The sequence below is a fragment of the Artemia franciscana genome, chromosome 7 (genome assembly GCF_032884065.1).
Source record: "Artemia franciscana chromosome 7, ASM3288406v1, whole genome shotgun sequence".
Lineage (NCBI taxonomy): Eukaryota > Metazoa > Arthropoda > Branchiopoda > Anostraca > Artemiidae > Artemia > Artemia franciscana.
Window position 1 is genome coordinate 51,391,367 of NC_088869.1, and position 19,763 is coordinate 51,411,129.

A 19,763-nucleotide genomic window follows, 5' to 3' on the forward strand; every position below is an offset into this window, starting at 1 on the left:
CAACCCACTACAACTCCATAGAAGATGGATTAATATCAGGTATTATCTCGACAATAACAGTGAGAGGTATCGATAGAAAAGGAAGAAAACGAGCAATCTTAATATTCAGAGTTCTGATACAAAACACCACAAAAACTAAAAACCCAGTGATAACGACAGAAATAATAAAAGCATTAGAACGCTCCGTAGATAAAAACATGATCACGACATTTTGGCCATTAAAATTCCTATCGATCTTGGTTGATCAAGGTCATAACTTGCTGGAACAGGAGAACCTATTCAATATTTTACTTCATAATTGCCCAAACCCCATTTTTCAAGCCGATTTTCAAGCGCGCGGGGGAATAAAGTAAGTAATTTATAATATGGATGCGAATACATATGATGACCTGAGAAATATCATGCTAAACCTGTTCAAGGGTGACAAGCACTTCGGAAGAAAAACATATCCAGGGTCAGATATTGTATATGAGCAAAGACTTTGTGGAAAACGTCTCTGTGACAACGTGCAATTAAATATTGACGACGCCAAAACATCAGTTAATAAGGATAGTTCATTACAAGAATGGTTCCGCAAGGCAGTGCGGGATAATATCCTAAAGACAAATTTTTTTTATCAAATCTTGCCTTCCCCTTATTAAATGATAAGACCTCATTAAACCATTGTCTTCCCCTTAAAATTACTAATCAACGTGTTGTATCTTGGCCATGACCAATGTCAAAACAACAAATTGGTCGGTCAAACCAGCAGATTGATCTCCCAAATAAATTTTAGGATTAAATTCCAACCATTTTGCTAACAGAGGGACCAATTTTGACACTTAAGAATCCTCCGTTGTAAGTTACAGTCAAATAATTGCTAAGTATTTAACACACAAAACCAACAAAAAGTAATATGCCATTGCTCGTGTAACTACGTTGTAAAGCAGAAATGATGCGTAAAAACGAACTAATGACTAAACTCGCGGAATAGCAAAATGTATGAGCAAGTTGAGTTTCATGTCATTTGAAAAAAAATCAAGCACATTGAAAAACTCTTCTTTAAGATATATCATGGAAAACTGCTCACCGTTTATCTTAATTGTTTAAGTTTGGCCTTATTCTATCTGTTATTCGAATTGTATTTATAATCATATGCTACTAATGTAAAGAAAATTAGTTATTGAAAGATTTTATTTTAAAGAAAACATCCTGCCAATCTGTTAATTACAATTTTTTAGAAAATGGTCTTTTCAATGACTTCTGATGCGAAAAAAAGACAGTTGCCTAATATTTGTCAATATCATAATTTAGTTTAATTTGAATCATACAAGTAGAAAACACTAATATTGTACATACCTTTGGCCTCCCCATGTACCCCTTGCTTTTCCGCCTTAGGTTGAACCGCTGTAGCCAACCTTATCCATCATTGTAGCCATATCTTTCATAGCCATCCCATATCCACCTCCGTACCCACTACCAAAGTAGTCATAACCAGCTCCTGCGTACGCGTCTATCACCATATCCGCCCCCATACCCACCATAGCCCCTTCCCGTAGACAAAGCTACCTGGTTTTTGAAAAGAGATTTTTTCTTGTCGCAGGCATTTGAAAAGCTAAAATTAGCTTTATCGAGAACTTATTCAGGTTTGCAACTCAACAATTCTCGATAAACAGCAAATTTTGTTATATAATATAATCCGCTAATGTACAAGTTAATTTTAGAGAACAAAAGGATGCATCTAGCAATACTGATGGTAATTTTCGTTGTTTACACAACAGCCCAAGATATCGTAAATAAGTTTTCTGTTCTGGCCCAAGATATCATAGAGCATGGAATCATGCTTAAGCAAGAAAACTCGCCCCAAGCTAGCCATAAAGCATGAAAGATACAGATGAACCAAGGAAATTTCACGCTGGGCAAAAGCCAAAAGATGATCATGGAGCTACATTTTGGTTGGATCCCCACGTCTTCAAACCGTACAGCATTTGAATACCCAACCTTCAGAACATATTTAAGCCGAAGAAAAGGGGAGGACATTACGAAATGAGTGAGTATAGAGGTCCTCACTCGAGGACCTCTATGCCATGTTCAGTCCCATTGATGCCATGTTCAGTCCCATGTTCAGTCCCATTAATCTCTAAATATTGTATATGTATAACCAAGCGGCTATGGCACTACAAAACGCGTTTCTTAAAAAGATTTGCAACTGAACATTTCTCGATAAACCGCAAATTTTGTCACATAATATTATCCATTAATGTAAAAGTTAATGCTAGAGACCAAGAGGATGCATCTAGCAATACTGATGAGTATTGGCCAGAACTTTTCTGTTCTGGCCGAAGATATCGAAGAGCATGTAATCACGTTTAAGCAAGAGAACTCGCCCCAAGATAGACATAAACCAAGGAAATTTCAAGATCGTCAAAACCCAAAAGATGATTAAGATGCTATATTTCGGTTGGATCCTCACGTCTTCAAACCGCATAGCATTTAAATACTAAACCTTCAGAAAATATTTGAGCCAAAGTAAAGGGGAGGACATTATGACACGAGTGAGTATAGAGGTCCTCACTCGCACATGCCATACCCAGTCCAAATTCTCACTAAATATTGTTTATGTACAGCTGCGTGGCAATGACACTACAAAACGTGTTTCTTAAACAGCACAGCTGTACATCGGCAATAAAAGGAATGAAATCCAAAAGTAAATTTAGATCTCATACTTAACCAAGTAGTCTACCTCATACTTAACTAAGTAGTCTAATGCTACGCTAAAGTACATATTAATTTTCTCTTATATGTAATATTGTATTAACCAGTTTGATATTATAATTTTACTTGCCCTTTACTGATTTACCTGATAGTAATTGCCATTAAGTGAGCCAATTTATGTTATGTATTATAACCTATTCATTACAAAGCACACGTGATTCTGCAAACAGTTCAGTCCAGATACAGCTAAGTAGCATCTTTTATCACGATTCTTCAACTAACAAAGAGTACTCACCACACAAGTAAAGCCCTAGATGAACGGTGCCAAAAAGAAAACCACAGCTACCATAATCAGTAAACTGATAACCCCACAAATGAGCCCCAACGACCGGCAGGCCGTAAAACTGCGTAACCATTGTCAAAATGACTATTTTGAAAATCCCAACTATCACCAAAGTAATTTCAGCGAATAACGCCTTGACTACTATGATTACCCTAGTCTTAAATCAGAGGTAATATGTCGAAAAATACTTTTGAATCAAGTCTCAATCCAACCCGAACAATCAATTCTGTGACCCTGTGAATGGAAATTAAACTAATCACTTGTCAATAGGAAAACTGCACATTCAGACAATTTTATATGGATGGGAAATATGAACTGTTAGATTACATAGAAATTCCGAGAAACAATGTGCCCAAGAATACACCCAAGAAGATGTCGAAACTATGAACAATTAACCGGTCCAAGCGCATACCCAGTGAATGTCAACGCATCGTAGAGAAAAATAGAATAAAGGGATTAATACAAACTTTAAGGGAAATATCTTACCCCTATGTAATTTATTCTCATTGATAAGTGTGATACAATGAATAATTAACGTGAAATTGATCCCATATATACAGTATGAACTACAACAGATTACCTTCAAGATTTTTGCATGAACTGGAACAATGCTTCACTCAGTTTACAAACAATTATCATTTACATGGAAGAACAATTACCCCAGTGAATGACCAAATATTTGAGTACTATATACACACGTAGAATTGTGGAATAGTTTTGAAATCATATGAATCCTTTGAAGAAACTAATGAATATCGTGAACCAATGTTGTGATTAAAACAAAGGGACATTTCTAAGCGCTATTTAGTAGTGATTATGTTAAAGCTTATTATCAAGTATATTCATTCGCTCTTATGTTGTTGTCTACGTAAACAGGGTTTAATGTTTAGAATTCACTATCATATCCCACATGTTGAATGTTAAGTGATGGTATCAGCTTAGTATTAGGTAAAGGCAGAGAATATTTCAAATTCAATCATGTTCATGTTAGCAATATAGCTAGTAGAAGAACATTAGTTTGGTGAACGAGCTTTATGTAATACAATGCAAATAATATAATAAATAATGTAATAAATATAATGCACTCAGAAGTCTGAAGTTTAAAATTTCAAAAATATATTAGTTGCACAAAGAGTAAGTCAAATTTGTAAGACAAAGCATTACAAGAAATAAAAAAAGGATCAATGATGGGAACAATTTAATACATAATAAAAATATTAAAATATTTCTATAAAACTAAATTATGCAAAATAGGATATTAACAATTGAATTACAAGATACATTAGGAGTGGTGTGATAGTTCAGGTGTAGAACAGGCTTTGGCAAAGGCCAAAGACCTATACAAGAGCTTAAGAAAGATCCCAGAGGAAAATCAGATGAATGTATCTGTGAACAATTAGCGTTTTAAGTAGTGTTAGTTTCCCAGAGGCTCAAGTTAGTCTAGTTTTATTAGCGACTCCTGCTAGAGTTAGTCTTAGACTATAAACGAATGGTGAAAGAATTTGATCTTGATGACGCTTAAACTTAAGTCTTTTCAAGCTTATTGAGGCGATGGTTAGCACTAGATGCTCAAACAAAAGTAATATTAAATTCGTACTTAATAGACTCGTTGTGCGTTGGTGCTGACCTACTGACTTCCGTAAGTTTTAAGCATTGTGTCCTTATCCGTATTGAGTGTGCTCCTGTCTTCTTTATGTAAGGACCCAATAAATCTCTTGTAATCATTTAATCGAATTAGTATTAAAGATAGGCTAGTAATTGACTTCATTAGACTTTGTGCCTATGATATTTAGTGAATGTTCCTTCCACAGCAGTGTAGCGAAAATCTTAAGAGAATAAAATTGATCGCGAACTCCGAGCCCATATTTTGAAAAAAAAACCAGTTTCAGTGGCGGATTAACCCCCCAGATACAGTGATACAAATTACAGTAAAATAAGCAAAATAAACCCTACCGGTTTAAACCTGTTGATTCACTGGGACAACAGCCTCAATTAGAAGACAAGCGAAAATGAGAATCAAATATAGCCATGCCGGGGCTTGGCAGCGAAGCCACCCAGCGTCAGTTACTATATTTATTTATGTATTATATGAAAAGTCTTCATTTGTTGTACGTGGAAAGATTCATTTTTTGAAACTATTTCCATCTATATTGTGAGTTGGTTGCAAGTGAGCGGTATTACCTTTCTTTCTTTTATTTGTGATTTTTTTTTCTGAGTCTGTGGAGCCTAATATCATCTGATCAGAGTTGATTACCAGCGAGAAGTAGTATCAGGTCACACTTTTCCTTTCTTATTGTTTGATATCTTTCCTGTTTTTCTGTTTTTCGAACCAGGGAGCCAACTGGAAGGGAAGGAGTGTCTTTTTGTTATTTTACATATAGGCTACAGCTGATAAGCAAACTTGAACTTGCAAAGTACTATTGGGGTGAATTCCGTAGGGAGACTCGTCCGTATTCCCTAAAGTGAAGTTTATTAATATTTGAGACATAATATTAAACACTCGAAATGTAACAAAACCTCATATTATTATTACTTATATTTATACAACAAATAACTAGCAAGCTCTTTCATTTTTTCACTGTTGTTTATATCCATGTCTAGACTTCTTAGAAGTGATACACTGTTGTCACTCAATAATTCTTTATACGTCACAAGATCCATTCTTTCGACATTCAAATTATAATAAATGTAAATCTTTCCTTCAAAAGTTGCATAGATAAGGGCTTTTGAGTTTCCCCCATGATCAACCGAGAAATTTCCGGCACAGAATGAACTCACAGATTGGCCAAAGGCGAAACGCACGGTTTTCCCTTCCGTGTTCACAATATACGTATAGCCATCCCATGCACATGCGACTATTTCATCTTTACCGTCACCAGTAACATCTAACTTGGAAACACAAAATAGATTACGATCTACTTGCAGTGACCTACAATATAAAATGTATTCATAATTTAGGGAGACGGTTTGCAACATCGTAGACTTCATCTATACTAAAGGTAAATTATTTTTCCGTAAAATTAACAGATAAGATTAACAGACTTACGCCAAAGATTATGAAATACAACTTTTATTTTAGATTTTATTTTGAAATTTAATTGTTTAATCTTTTAGATTAACTTAAAATAAACAAGTTTTCCAAGGGAAGTAAAAAAAGAAATCGAAACTATGAACAAACAAAATTAATGCTTTAAAGATTATGCAATATCCAAAGTTGCCTCAAATAAATCAACTCGTGGTGTTTCACTATGTTTTCCAAAAGCACATAACAACGAAAACACAAACCGAAAACGCAAATGGCATGCGAAAAAATAGGATGCTGTTTTAGACGCTGAGAAGTTATCAGATTTCATACGGGAAATAATAGACTCTTGCAAGTCTCTCAATGGTTTTTCAGCTTCTGAGATATTGATGATTATTGGTACATAAGTTAAATTCTCTAAAAGAGGCAAGTCAAAAAATCATTAAACAATAAAAATTAATTCATCAAGCAAAAAAAAAAAAAAAAAAATCAAAGACTGATTTACAAAGTAGGTCATTGGCCTCGCCGGTTGAACCATCAGCATCTGGCAATATATGTTTTTCACTGTGGAAACCCGCTTTAGCATGGTTCAAAACTAATAAATAATGAACCCCAGAAACTCTGTTATTTCTACATATAGTCCAGAGGATTTCAAACCATGATACAAATTTCCAAGTTTGGTATATAGTCATAGGAGTTCACTATTTGACAAAATCATATATTGTATTGTGTTCAGCTATGGGCTAGTCCATGAAAATTACAAATGTAGGAAATATCAAGTGTCGGTTTATTAGAGGTAGTTTTATTAATTGTAGAAGCTGCGAAACAGCAACTTAGTTCATTTGAATTTTTAACTTGGCTCGAGTTGGGTTTTTCCTTTCATTAGAAATTTTCCTTTTCATTTTTTTACACTATTCTTTAAAACTAACTGTTACCCATCTTTTTAAATTTACAAACTAAGTCTGAAGAAATTACTTAGCAATATGTTTTGGCAAACTTAAGCTGTGATACAGAAATGTCAAAGTTCATTTTATTCAAAATGGGCACTAAATACAGGTCTTACGTCACGCCAATCTGAAATTGTCCCAGGAAACACGAGGAACATTGAATACGTTCCCAGTGGAAATTTTAATTTAATACGTATTTACGTATTCAATTTGCGTGTTAAGGTATAATTAGTTAATACTATAATGATTATTAAAATATGAGTAATGAGTAAATATTCAAAAGATGAGTCTTAACGCCTTAGAACTTATTAATCCTCTTCAGTTTGGTTATTAGCCTCCATTTTCCCCAATTGGATGATGATTGTGCATACGTAGATAAACTATAAATGATGGCTAACCGCATTCAAAAAAACTAAAAAAAATGAATATAAAGTTAATTTTTAATCGTTTCAACAGTTGATTCACTCTTACCCTGGACCAAAAACTAATTTTAAATTACAAATTATTAAGTTAAAAATAAATATAAATTTTATTAACTTTTGGTCAAAGCTGGAGCTGGAATTTTTTTTTTTTACATGAACACGAATCCGAAGGAGTCTCAAAAATAATTATTCATGACTTAGGCTGTTTTAATTGCATGACTTTTATGCAAATTCAGTTTCATTAATTTAGGGTATGGCATTAGCGAGACATGAACAAAAAGCACGACTTATATTATGCTTTAATTTTTTTTTAATTAAACTTGATATAAAATTTAAAATTTCATAAAAATTGCAAATATATCTCAATATAATTGCAATATTGTAGACTAATAGATTTCATCAAAATAGCAGACTCCATCTCTTCAATAAAAGATATGATTTTGCTCTCTGGGTTTATAAAGCATGTCCTTTATCAGGCACATGCACACGGGGAGAGGGAAATCTATCAAAACTGCAAAAACAGGCATAGTTCGATCACAGCTGCAAAAGTAGGCATAATTATAGATCTTTTTTTTAGGCCAGAAATTCCCAGGATACCAATTTTCCAAAAAAAATATGAAGCATAGATACACAAATATTGCAAAATATATACACAAATATTGCTAACATATATATATATATATATATATATATATATATATATATATATATATATATATATATATATATATATATATATATATATATATATATATATATATATATATGTATGTAGGCTATAAACAAACAACTGTGAACTTATTTTTGTATGCATAAAATTTGAGCCCATTCCGAGGAAAAAATACTTTTTAGGCTTACTATCAAAATATTTCAGCTCCTCTCTCTCTCGATATTTTTTGATCAATATGAACTTGTATTATGTCGTACTGTAGCCTTTTATTCTAATAATTCCCAACAGAAAAAAAATTGCGAGTGGGCAAAAGGCAAACTTTAAGAATTTATGCTGCAAAGAAGACTCCAAAGGAAAATGCAAATGATATTGAATATTACACTTGGGAGCAACTTTGAACGGCGAATCAAAGATATTTTTTGTATTGGGACTTTTCAAGCTATGTCACGTCAAAACCAACAACCAATTAATGGGGAAAAACATCAGCAACAGTTGATGAATTGAGGAAGTAAAACACTAATTACAAAACTTTGGTCGACTACCCATTTTGACACCCCTACTATGTTCAGTTCTCCACTAGTGATAGACTTATCAGGGTTTAAAGCTCTGTTTCAGAATTCCCAAAATGTGCTTCCGTAATTAGCTGTTGCTCTAAAAGACAAACGTAAAAAGCATTTATCATCATTGAGTCAGCTTTATACTTGAATGATTTCTTTTTTTCAACAGGCAAGGTCTTCACACCTTGTGTTTAATTTCCCATACTAAGGAGACTGGGATGAGGATTTTTAAAAGGTACAATAATAAGACAACATGGCATAGTGTTTATGCTTCCCGGTCTTTCCTCAACAGAAATGGTTCAATAGGTCCTTTTTTAGTACAGTATGACCCTTTACAAATGCAAAACCCAGATGAATTTATATAAAGCATGTAGATGTAATGATTAGCCTTCAAATGGTCACTAAAACAGCTCTCTACGATGTTCAAGTGCCCCGTCAGTACTGGACACACAATAAAAAAGAGTGACAAATCATTGGTCCAAGCCTTCTCAAAAATTCTTGAAGAACTGTTTTCATAATTAATTTGTATTGCACTTATCGGTTATATAATAAACACTATACAATTTCGCTAACGAATGATGTGAACATGACACAATAAATTGGTCAATAGTAAGGGAGCCACTCAACGAAAATGTGTCGGGTAGGTGATCAGTGAGCAGCAGAAGGTTTGACAACGGAATATGGGGTAATCGATAGCGCTGATCACGAAAATGGGCGTTATATACTCGGACGGGGGGTGCTTGACCCCGAAAATTGAAAATTTCGCGTTTTTTTTACTATTAAATCACGTTTCGGAAAAATTTCCACAATGATCGCCAAATCTTTCGTAACTGATGCCAGAAGTGACGAGTACAGTAGGGACCATCGCGAATGACCTTGAAACTTGCAATTTTAATTTTTTTTTATTCGCGCTGGAAAAGATTTCACGCCTAGATTCAGCTGGTAGCGGATAGTTTTATTATCTCAGACAGGAAGATTGCCACTATACTCAACAATGACCTTGATTACAACTCTCTTTCATTCCTAATCAGAATTATTAGTAAACTTGACAAGATTATTATTCAATAAGCTTGAATAAACAAAAAAAAGATTACTATACTAACACCTGCTACGGATTTCGTGAACGGCACTTGTTACTACAAAAGTTAAAAAGTAGCTCAGCATATCAAATTATCCATTAAGCATATCAAACTCGTCCATAAAACACTTCCCACCACAGCCACAAAGTAAATCGCAAGGTCTATTTCCAGCACATGAACATTTTTTTTTACAGCGCTTGCACGAGCAGTACTGGGGGACCACACCTTCTGGAAATGCCTGAAGGGTAGACACAACTGGCCTAACCCCACCGTCTTGAAACATCCAGCCAAATTGCAGGGGATCCAGAAACTGTGGCTTTGCTCGATTTGCTTGCAAAAAAATGTCCAACTGCAGGTACACGCGCTTAGCATGACACTCAAAGGCAGCGTCAGATGGTGGCAAATACTTAAGCTCCCGCTTTCGAGGGTACAAATGCACTCTTAATTCATTAAGAGAGGTAAAGTGGTCTGGGTCTTTTCCGTATGAGGCAACAACGACCTTTTTGCAAATCACACTGAATTTTTCTAGAACCGCAGGGTCGAGCTTTGACTTCTGTATCTCTTGGACAAGCAAAGCAATCGGTTTCTCCAATCCCCATTTCTCAACAGCCTTGGCCACCACTCGTTTTCCTTTAGAAAACATGAAACCCACGGTATCACACCCTGAAAGCGTATGAAGAAGGCAGATGGAGTGAACAAAATCGTTCGGTAAATTGCTGCAAAGCCGATGCATAGGCACTAAATAGCTGTGGAACCTGACATAAACTTTCCGCTTTTCACAATTTGGGTGGTTCCCAAGGAATAACTTGTAGTGATATAGCAAGACGACAACTATGTCTGTGTCATTCGCATCGACCAAAACGACATCGAAACCCCTCTCCAAACAGTCCAACATGTGTAACACAACTCTTGTATCGGCCTCTTCATGGGAACAGCTCAAATGCTCTTCAAAGTTTGTATCAGCATTTCCACTTCTGTTGAGCATCACCACTCTCATCCGGTCTCGAAAGCCTCCTGAGAGGTACACAGTGAACCCTGCTTGCAGCAGGTGAACTGAGTTTTCAAACTCACCGAATAGAAGCTCAATCAGTCTTGCCTTTGTCTTGGAATTTGAGAGCAACGAGTTCCAGTCATCTAGGTTTGAGTGTCTACCTAGAGCTACCGGAGACCTGTTTGAACATCCTCGCTGCTCATGGCAACCACCGCAGTCCTTTAGGCAGATCACCTTGCCTTCTTCGTCGGAATATCCAAAAATCCCATCATATCTATCTGCAAGGACGTGCAGCTCCTTAACGTTGCTGTTGAAAGACACAAGCGTAGAAAATGTCCGTTTTCCATAGCTCTCAACGGTTTCCAATGGATTTGGTGGATGGCTTCTGAGGTAGGGCATCAAGTCTACCACCCTTGAGTGAGTCAACCCACTGCTAATCTCGAGGTTAACGGGCCACTCGCTCAAGCTGATTTTTGTTTTCAAATACTCCAGAAGAGCTGGCTTTGTTCCTGTCCGATGCACAACCATTCCAGATATGGCACTTCTCTGGAATATAGAAGGTGCATATGGAAGAAGCTCATGGGAAAGCAAATTCTTTAGATGGTGAAGTCCTCTTTCGCCTGTAAAGTCAACACTCACCAATACCCTTTTGACAGTTTGAAGTTCAACATTGGTAAGGCTATTTACAGCACTAGAAGTATTGGTTGTTTTTTTCTGTTTCGCCTTCTCATTATTCATGACCTTTACTTTGCTAAAGGTACCTTTTTCACCGTCCAAGTAGCGATCAACCGCTCTGCTTCCAACAGATCGCACACTGAAGAGACTGTCAGCTATCTCACTATCAACTGTCTCAAGCGTATAAATATTCATCATATCTTCGTCAGTGGATCGAAAGGGATTGAGCCTGGCTTCCAGAACAGACTTCACTTTATCAACAGCCATGTGTTGCCGCAGAACGAAGGAAGGGTGATCTTCGTGGTGAGAGGAGTCAAACTCAGTCTGGGGAACAATACGTAGCATCTCAGTGAATGTAGACGAGACTGAGGCACAGAACGGAAGAGTTAAAGTCCACTTCACCAGTGCCAACTCATTCATGGTAATACCCGTCATTCCACCTTCCGTTTTTGAATCTAAATTAATGGTAGATTCTACAGCATGGTCTGGGGATATGCAGTTGAATTTTGCATTCCTCCTCTTCACATTGAACAGTCCACTGTGGAATGCCTGATCTACTTCTTGAGGTAAGCCCTGCATCTCAGCCAGGTACTCGGCTACGGATTAGTATTTTCTTTTAACTCAATGATATTAGTCATTTAAGAACCAGAAAAGAGAGACTGTTCACACAAGAGGTCAACACTCACCGGTAGTTGAGAACCCAAAAGAGTAGGCTAGAGAACTGTCAAAATAGCAATAAAATCTAAATAACTGTAGCTGCAATTTATTCTATGGCTGCTTAAGTAGAGAATTCTTCAATGAACAATGTTTAATGAAAAACAGTTTCCACTAGCCTACGCTATTCAACTTATTTATTAGTTATTACATGGTCATGTCTGGGTCATGTGCCTGGCTTCTGCCTGACCTGGGCATTCAGAGCAGGACATATCAACAACCTTTGTACTGTAAATATGTTTCACAAGGAAAGCCTACCTTCAGTGTCTACACCTCTTGCATCAAGCTCCACTCAAGTGCAAATCAAGTTTAAGATCCTCCATAATTTTGTGTTTAGACTCCTTTGCTTGACTTTTTCTATTCAGCTTATCTTGGAAAATCTATCAGGCCGGGTGAACCCTGACGCATTCACACTGGATAGATGCCGCTGCTTACCCGAGCTAAAAATTGGGTCAATCCGCTTTTCTGTCAATAGTTCAAAAACGAGAAGAGTTAGAGAATTTCTGGATCAGTCATTTTGTAGGACAATAAATTTCCTACAGAAGCCATTAAAAAAAAATACACCTCAGTCAGGCAAATTTTCAAGATGGATCAAGATTAATCCAAAAGAGAGATAAATTGTGTTAACTTTTTCGTCGAAATTTTGTGATTACAACTGAACGGCAAAAGATAAAAATGTTTTGAAAAGAGAATATGATTCTTTATTTAATTACCTTCGATCTGAGGTATAGCTGAACAATTTTGGAGTAACCTGTAATTTTTTTATCGATTTAAATATAATTTTTGCCAGTTAAGATGGATTTTTAGGGAATTTGAAGAAATGTGGATGTCGCACCCATTTGTCGACTATATAACGCCGATTTTCGTTTTCAGCATGGTCAATTGCATTAGATTGCACGCTCAAACCTTCTGCTGCTTGCTGATCACCTCAATCCTTAAATATCAACATTTCTCTCGTGTGGCTCCCTGACTACAAGCAGCTTCTTTATTTCATAATTAGCTTCGGCTTGGTTGGAAAATAAATTGTAGCTATATTTTATTTAAGTATCTATTTGGTATTTTGGTTTGGTTATATTAGGTTACACATTTAATATATGCTAAGCTTTAGAAATCATCCCCCGCTCATAATTTGTAAATATATAGCCCAAACTTGTTTCTGAACTATTATATTTTCATTATATTTTGTTTGATTTCATTAGCATTAATCGAACTACATTTCCCGAGTGTTTATTATATAACCAATAAGTACTATTTAATTTCAAAATAATATTTACAATTCACGAATCAGATTTTTCTATTAAGCACTTTTTTTCAAAATATGTTTTACATTTTCCCTTGCTAAAAGAGCTAGGAGGGGATATATTCAAGAAGGGATATCAAAAACCTCCATTTAAGGGCATTGAACCTTGGTAATTTTAATTGTATTGTTTCGACCCCATGGCCATTCTAATTGTCAATTCTTCATTTCGATCAGCCGCTTTCTTGAGCGGTTTTAAGCTCTTTTTCTCAAATCCCACAAATTTCTTTTCACAATAAACTCTAACTTTTAACGTGAACACAAATATTAGTTACCACTTCTGAATCAGCTTTAAATGAAAGTTCTTAAACTTTCGGTTACTATGGGCCACAGTTTACTTTTTACTATGATGCAGCTATTACTGCAACCATGATTACACATTATTGTACCAAAAAAATTAATTTAAAATTCAAATATAACTCTTCAACTAACATTTCAGTACGTGACACCTAACACCTATACTTATAATATATACTCTTATCTATCCAGCCATGGTGAGCGATCCTAATCAGTCCTAAATATTGTCTAATTCAAGTCCTAAATTTATTATTTCAGTTATCCTCGCAAGTGGGAATGTAAGGGCAACAAAGCATTGCCATTTTTAAGGCGAATGACGGGAAAACTGACCAAGTTTTTCTCCAAAATATGTTTTAAACAAAATACAGATTTCTCAATACAAATGACTACATGTGATTTCCCCAAGTTTTTTTTTTCCTTTTTTGCACATTTTCCAAGTTGTATTACAGATAAATCTTTTATCCTAATTTATAGAGCCCTTAAAATTCAAGTAAAATCCCAACGGCCTACCATAGACTAACGTCTTCTTTTACAAGCGTCAACGATCCATCCAGGGTTGCAATTGCAAATGGAAGTGCACATTTATCATTGGCGTTAGGTACATCTTGGATAAAACCGACAATTTCTGTTGAAACATTCGGGTTTCTCTTCTGTGATAATCCCAAGTTGTGATAAGCTACTGATTTACCAGACAAAATCCTAAAAAATAAAACTAAAGAATATTTACTTAGTTCTAATATTGCCCACTTCCCTTAATGTAGAGCGTCCCCCTGTTTTCAGCTCATAGGCTTGAACAACTTGAGCCTCTTTAGCATAAAAGAAGATGGATTTCCCAACATTTTTACAGACTGTAATTATTCTATGCTAAGTTTTCATTTTCGATTCTTAGACTTACTTCTTTTAGGTGGCGATTACGAAATATGTTATAAAGAAACACATTTGTTCAGATGAGAGTAAAGAGCGACATCGACATTCAAAACGAAGAGATAATTACAAATTTGAAGGGAGATGTTGCCACCTCAGTCTCTCCCCTCCTTACAGCAAAGCTTATGAAGCACTAAACTGAATAACAATAGTTCGACATTTGAGAAGGGCTGTCCCTTCCCTTTTTAGCCTTCGCTCTTTGCGCTAAAGTTTGAATTTCTATCCCAATACTTCAAGAACTACTGCTCAATCAAGAGGGGTTGGAATAAAATTAAAAGTATTTTTAATAAATATTCATCAATGGTAAAGCTTATTGATAAGTATTTCCTTTGAATAGTTCTTCTTCTCGTATTTTTTAAAGGGCAATCTGTACATAAAACATAGTAAACACACATTAAATAAATTTACCGCACTCAAAAATAATTTTTCATAAAGCACTATAAAATCTGAGCGCAACAAGTGCGGGGGTTAAGGGGAAGGAACAGCTCCCATTGATACGGAATAATTCCGATTCAAGCACCATTTGAGCTTTACCGTAAAGAGTAGGGCATTGAGGGGGTGGTATCCCCCGTCATATACAGGATAATTTCAATTCATTCAAGTTTCGATGTCACTCTTTACTTTAACATAATAAAACATGTTTTGTTATTTAGCTTCTGTTCGTCTTAATATTATGATTTATGTAGTATAAATATGAGGGGAACTTCCGGCCCAAACGCCCTTGGCTGGTACGGTAACGTTTAGCTTTTGTGCAACATTGCTTCGAAAAGAAAAAGACGACCCTCTTGAATTTTTTAGAGGGGCCTGAAATGTCAAAAAGATTTTTCAGGTGATGCTTATATTTTTAGGGGAAAATTTTTGGGGTAAATATTTCTCCTGGAAATACTTCCCTTTCCCCACTCCCTCTCTCTTCTGCCTTGGTCCAGATAAGCAAATGATATGATATTCATTACAAACAGTTAACTGGCCTTTGCAAAAAAAAAATAATAATAGTAAATAATTTACAAATGAGTATCTATTCAACATAAACAGATTTACATATAAGCTAACCTATATTGCGCTACAATTTTCAATATGAGGACTTAATCTGAGGAGCCACTTAGGCCGCAGCAGCTTAATAATATCACGTAAATGTAAGTTTTACTCCACAATGAAAAGATTTATGCAGTAACAGGGGGCCCCTTCACCCCTTAGCATCTATATTCCACACTTAGTCCAAATGTATTATTCCTGATGAGAGGACATTTGAGGTTGAATCCTTTCTCTAAATAGATCGGGAGGACCTTTCACAAAATTGGAACATTTGGCCCTAAAATTTTCTTTTTGGGCTTACTCTTCCCTTCAAAAAACACCCATTGACCTTCATCCCTCCTTAACAGCTGGTTTGAAGCAATGCAGCATTGTTTAACCATTATTAATACTTTATATACTTTCTACATAGTAGCCCTTTATTTCGACTATGCATATGTTTGAGGATGAATGCAGGAGCCTGTGGCCATACGGCCTCTGAAACTGAGAAGAGATTCATAGAATTTTTCGATAGTTTTATATTGATTGGCCATCTTATAATATTCGCTCTATAGCATTTTGGCTATTTTGGGCCACAACTTTTGCTTTTTAGAACAAGGACAGAAATCAGCAATTTTTTAGGGTAAGATCTAGAATCGCCAAGTTTTCACTCGTTTGCATTTTGGCTCTATTTGCGTCAAAGATTTTGATTTCTGGCATAAAACGGGAGAAATTCCCCTTTTATTGGAACATGATCTCTTTTATTATTGAAATTTTTATTTCTGTTTGAATGACCCTCCTCCATCATTTTAAGACAAATACTTTGATATTTGTTTGAAACGAACAAACAAACAAATAAATAAACACCCACTCCTTTTTTAATTTCTCAACAAAAATGCAAAAGGCATGATTTTGCATATATGTGCTCAAAACCCCATATGATAAGTCCCTTGGACACGCTGAATATGATGCTGATAATTTCGTCAAGATTGCACTCTTTTTAAAGGGTGCAAACGTTTAAAAAGAGTTGAAATTGACAAACCTTGGAACTATTAATAAGTTTTGTGATGGATGGCAAGCTTGGTGCCAAGCTTCCCATCCATCATACATCCATCATCCATCATACAATTTGCTCAGTATGGCCGATCCAAATGTCAAGGATCCTACAGGCCAGGCAAAGGGGAAACATACGATAGTAAGGGAAACTTACTAGAGACATGAGTGCATTTTAAGTATCAAAGCTTAGATTATAGGAAAAATGAAGGACTAAATGAAAAACTTACTCAATTGGAGCTCTATCTGTGGTATCACCCTTTTGACCAAGCTTTAGTCTAATAAATGTTCCACCTGGATGGGAAACCAAGAGAGTAGGTGTGCCATCTGCCATTAAATTCGTAGTAATGTTGCCGATTTGACTAGTAAACTCCCACTTGTTGAGTGCTACAAGCTTCCCATTCGGCTGGATTGGCATTGTGAATCTCCTAGATGGCACTTCTGTATTTGACCATTTATAAGATCTGACGACTCGGTCTGTAAGAGCTGAAAAAATTCAAATTGTCAACTTTATAAAAATTTTAGGTACCCCTGGGGAGGAGAGGGTTAAAAATTGAATATACAAAGGTTCAGTTATTTAAAAGCAACGATGCAGTCTTGAAGTTTTGACTCTGTTATGATAAATATATGAATCAATACTATGATAAATACGCACGTAGGATACAGTCATTATTCAGTCGTTGAACAGTTAAGATCTATCTATTCTTTTAAAAAGAATTAATCTCAGTTTCAAACCAGTTGTTGGTAAAGAACTTTTATTCTGATTTAATTGGACGCTGAATTCTTTCAGTAGTTACAAAAGAGTGAGAACAATTTTACATCTTATAAACTATTAAAAATATTTATTCAGCATCTGTAACCAAGTGAAATATCTGACGTCACTGAACAAGTTGAATTGACTGAAGTTTTAATCCGCTGCATAAATTGAACTTTTGACATTATTAAAATAAGATAATTTCATACAAAATCAAAGAGCGGTATGCCAGTTTGGCAATAATAAGGATTATAGTGGCACAAAATTGCATTCGTATTGGCAAGACCAGTGAAAAGCAGAGCTTTGAATTCGTATATTTTATTCCAAAGAATGTTTACACAAGACCAGAATCCAGGGGATAGCTATATCTCTAACGATGCAGAATCTCAAAAAATGGCGATGCTCACCCTAATGAATGGTCAGTTAGCAAAAATAGACCCAATTTCATCAGAAATAGCGGGAATAAATGGGGGACTGGCCCAGTTATCAACTAAGTTGGAGGGAGCGATCGCTGAAGTTAGGGCAGAAAATATAAATACGCAGCGAGAAATGGATTCTCTGAGAACTGCACTGGAAAAGACACGACTTAAAATGAGTAATATGGAGGCCGATTCAAAAAGAACAAATGTGATTTTGTATAACTTCGATCCGTCAAAACGAGCACAGACATTACTTGAAGATGTAGTTGCCACTTCGTTGCGTTGAGGAGGGGACAACCCCTTTCATATACGAAATAATTTCTATTCGTTTAAAGTTTTAATGTCGCTCCTAACTTGCAGCTAAAAAAACTTATTTTTTTTATTTAATTCACATAAGACTGGCCCTCTGGCACCCTCTAGAACCCCTCATCTTTCCTTAGCCATTTTCCAGACATTTTCTTGTTAAAAATCATGCATTAATTCCATTGGTTCATGCTTTTCCAATCCACCCCCAACGTGAAACACCATGCCAATTACCATCATTGTGCCATAATATGGCACATAAAATGGCTGGATTGGCATTGTGAATCTCCTAGATGGCACTTCTGTATTTGACCATTTATAAGATCTGACGACTTGGTCTGTAAGAGCTGAAAAAATTCAAATTGTCAACTTTATAAAAATTTTAGGTACCCCTGGGGAGGAGAGGGTTAAAAACTGAATATACAAAGGTTCAGTTATTTAAAAGCAACGATGCAGTCTTGAAGTTCTGACTCTGTTATGATAAATATATGAATCAATACTATGATAAATACACACGTAGGACACAGTCACTATTCAGTCATTGAACAGTTAAGATCTATCTATTCTTTAAAAAAGGATTAATCTCAGTTTCAAACCAGTTGTTGGTAAAGAACTTTTATTCTGATTTAATTGGACACTGAATTCTTTCAGTAGTTACGAAAGAGTGAGAACAATTTTACGTCTTATAAACTATTAAAAATATTTATTCAGTATCTGTACCCAAGTGAAATATCTGACGTCACTGAATAAATTGAATTGACTAAAGTTTTAATCCGCTGCATAAATTGAACTTCTGACATTATTAAAATAAGATAATTTTATACAAAATCAAAGAGCGGTATGCCAGTTTGTCAATAATAAGGATTATAGTGGCACAAAATGGCATTCGTATTGGCAAGACATGTGAAAAGCAGAGCTTTGAATTTGTATATTTTATTCCAAGAATGTTTACACAAGACCAGAATCCAGGGGATAGCTATATCTCTAACGATGCAGAATCTCAAAAAATGGCGATGTTCACCCTAATGAATGGTCAGTTAGCAAAAATAGACCCAATTTCATCAGAAATAACGGGAATAAATGGGGGACTGGCCCAGTTATCAACTAAGTTGGAGGGAGCGATCGCTGAAGTTAGGGCAGAAAATATATTTACGCAGCGAGAAATGGATTCTCTGAGAACTCAACTGGAAAAGACACGACTTAAAATGAGTAATATGGAGGCCGATTCAAAAAGAACAAATGTGATTTTGTATAACTTCGATCCGTCAAGACGAGCACAGATTTTACTTGAAGATGTAGTTGCCACTTCGTTGCGTTGAGGAGGGGACAACCCCTTTCATATACGAAATAATTTCTGTTAGTTTAAAGTTTTAATGTCGCTCCTAACTTGCAGCTAAAAAAAATTGTTTTTTATTTAATTCATACAAGACTGGCCCTCTGGCACCCTCTAGAATCCCTCATCTTTCCTTAGCCATTTTCCAGACATTTTCTTGTTAAAAATCATGCATTAATTCCATTGGTTCATGTTTTTCCAATCCACCCCCAACGTGATACACCATGCCAATTACCACCATTGTGCCATAATATGGCCGGT

At 35.6% G+C, this 19,763-nt stretch overlaps 1 protein-coding gene across 1 annotated transcript in view; it reads right to left on the bottom strand.

Moving 5' to 3' along the window:
• Nucleotides 1–5,543: 5,543 nt before the first annotated feature.
• LOC136029433 (KICSTOR complex protein ITFG2-like) overlaps nucleotides 5,544–19,763 on the bottom strand; it is a 30,829-nt gene continuing 16,609 nt past the window's right edge. Inside the window, exons 3-5 of the mRNA XM_065707820.1 lie at nucleotides 16,924–17,179; nucleotides 14,219–14,407; nucleotides 5,544–5,966 (exon numbers count right to left, since the gene is read on the bottom strand). Of these exons, the coding sequence (XP_065563892.1) occupies nucleotides 5,567–5,966; nucleotides 14,219–14,407; nucleotides 16,924–17,179 (845 nt within the window). The 3' untranslated portion in view covers nucleotides 5,544–5,566. The remainder of the gene's footprint in view (nucleotides 5,967–14,218; nucleotides 14,408–16,923; nucleotides 17,180–19,763) is intronic.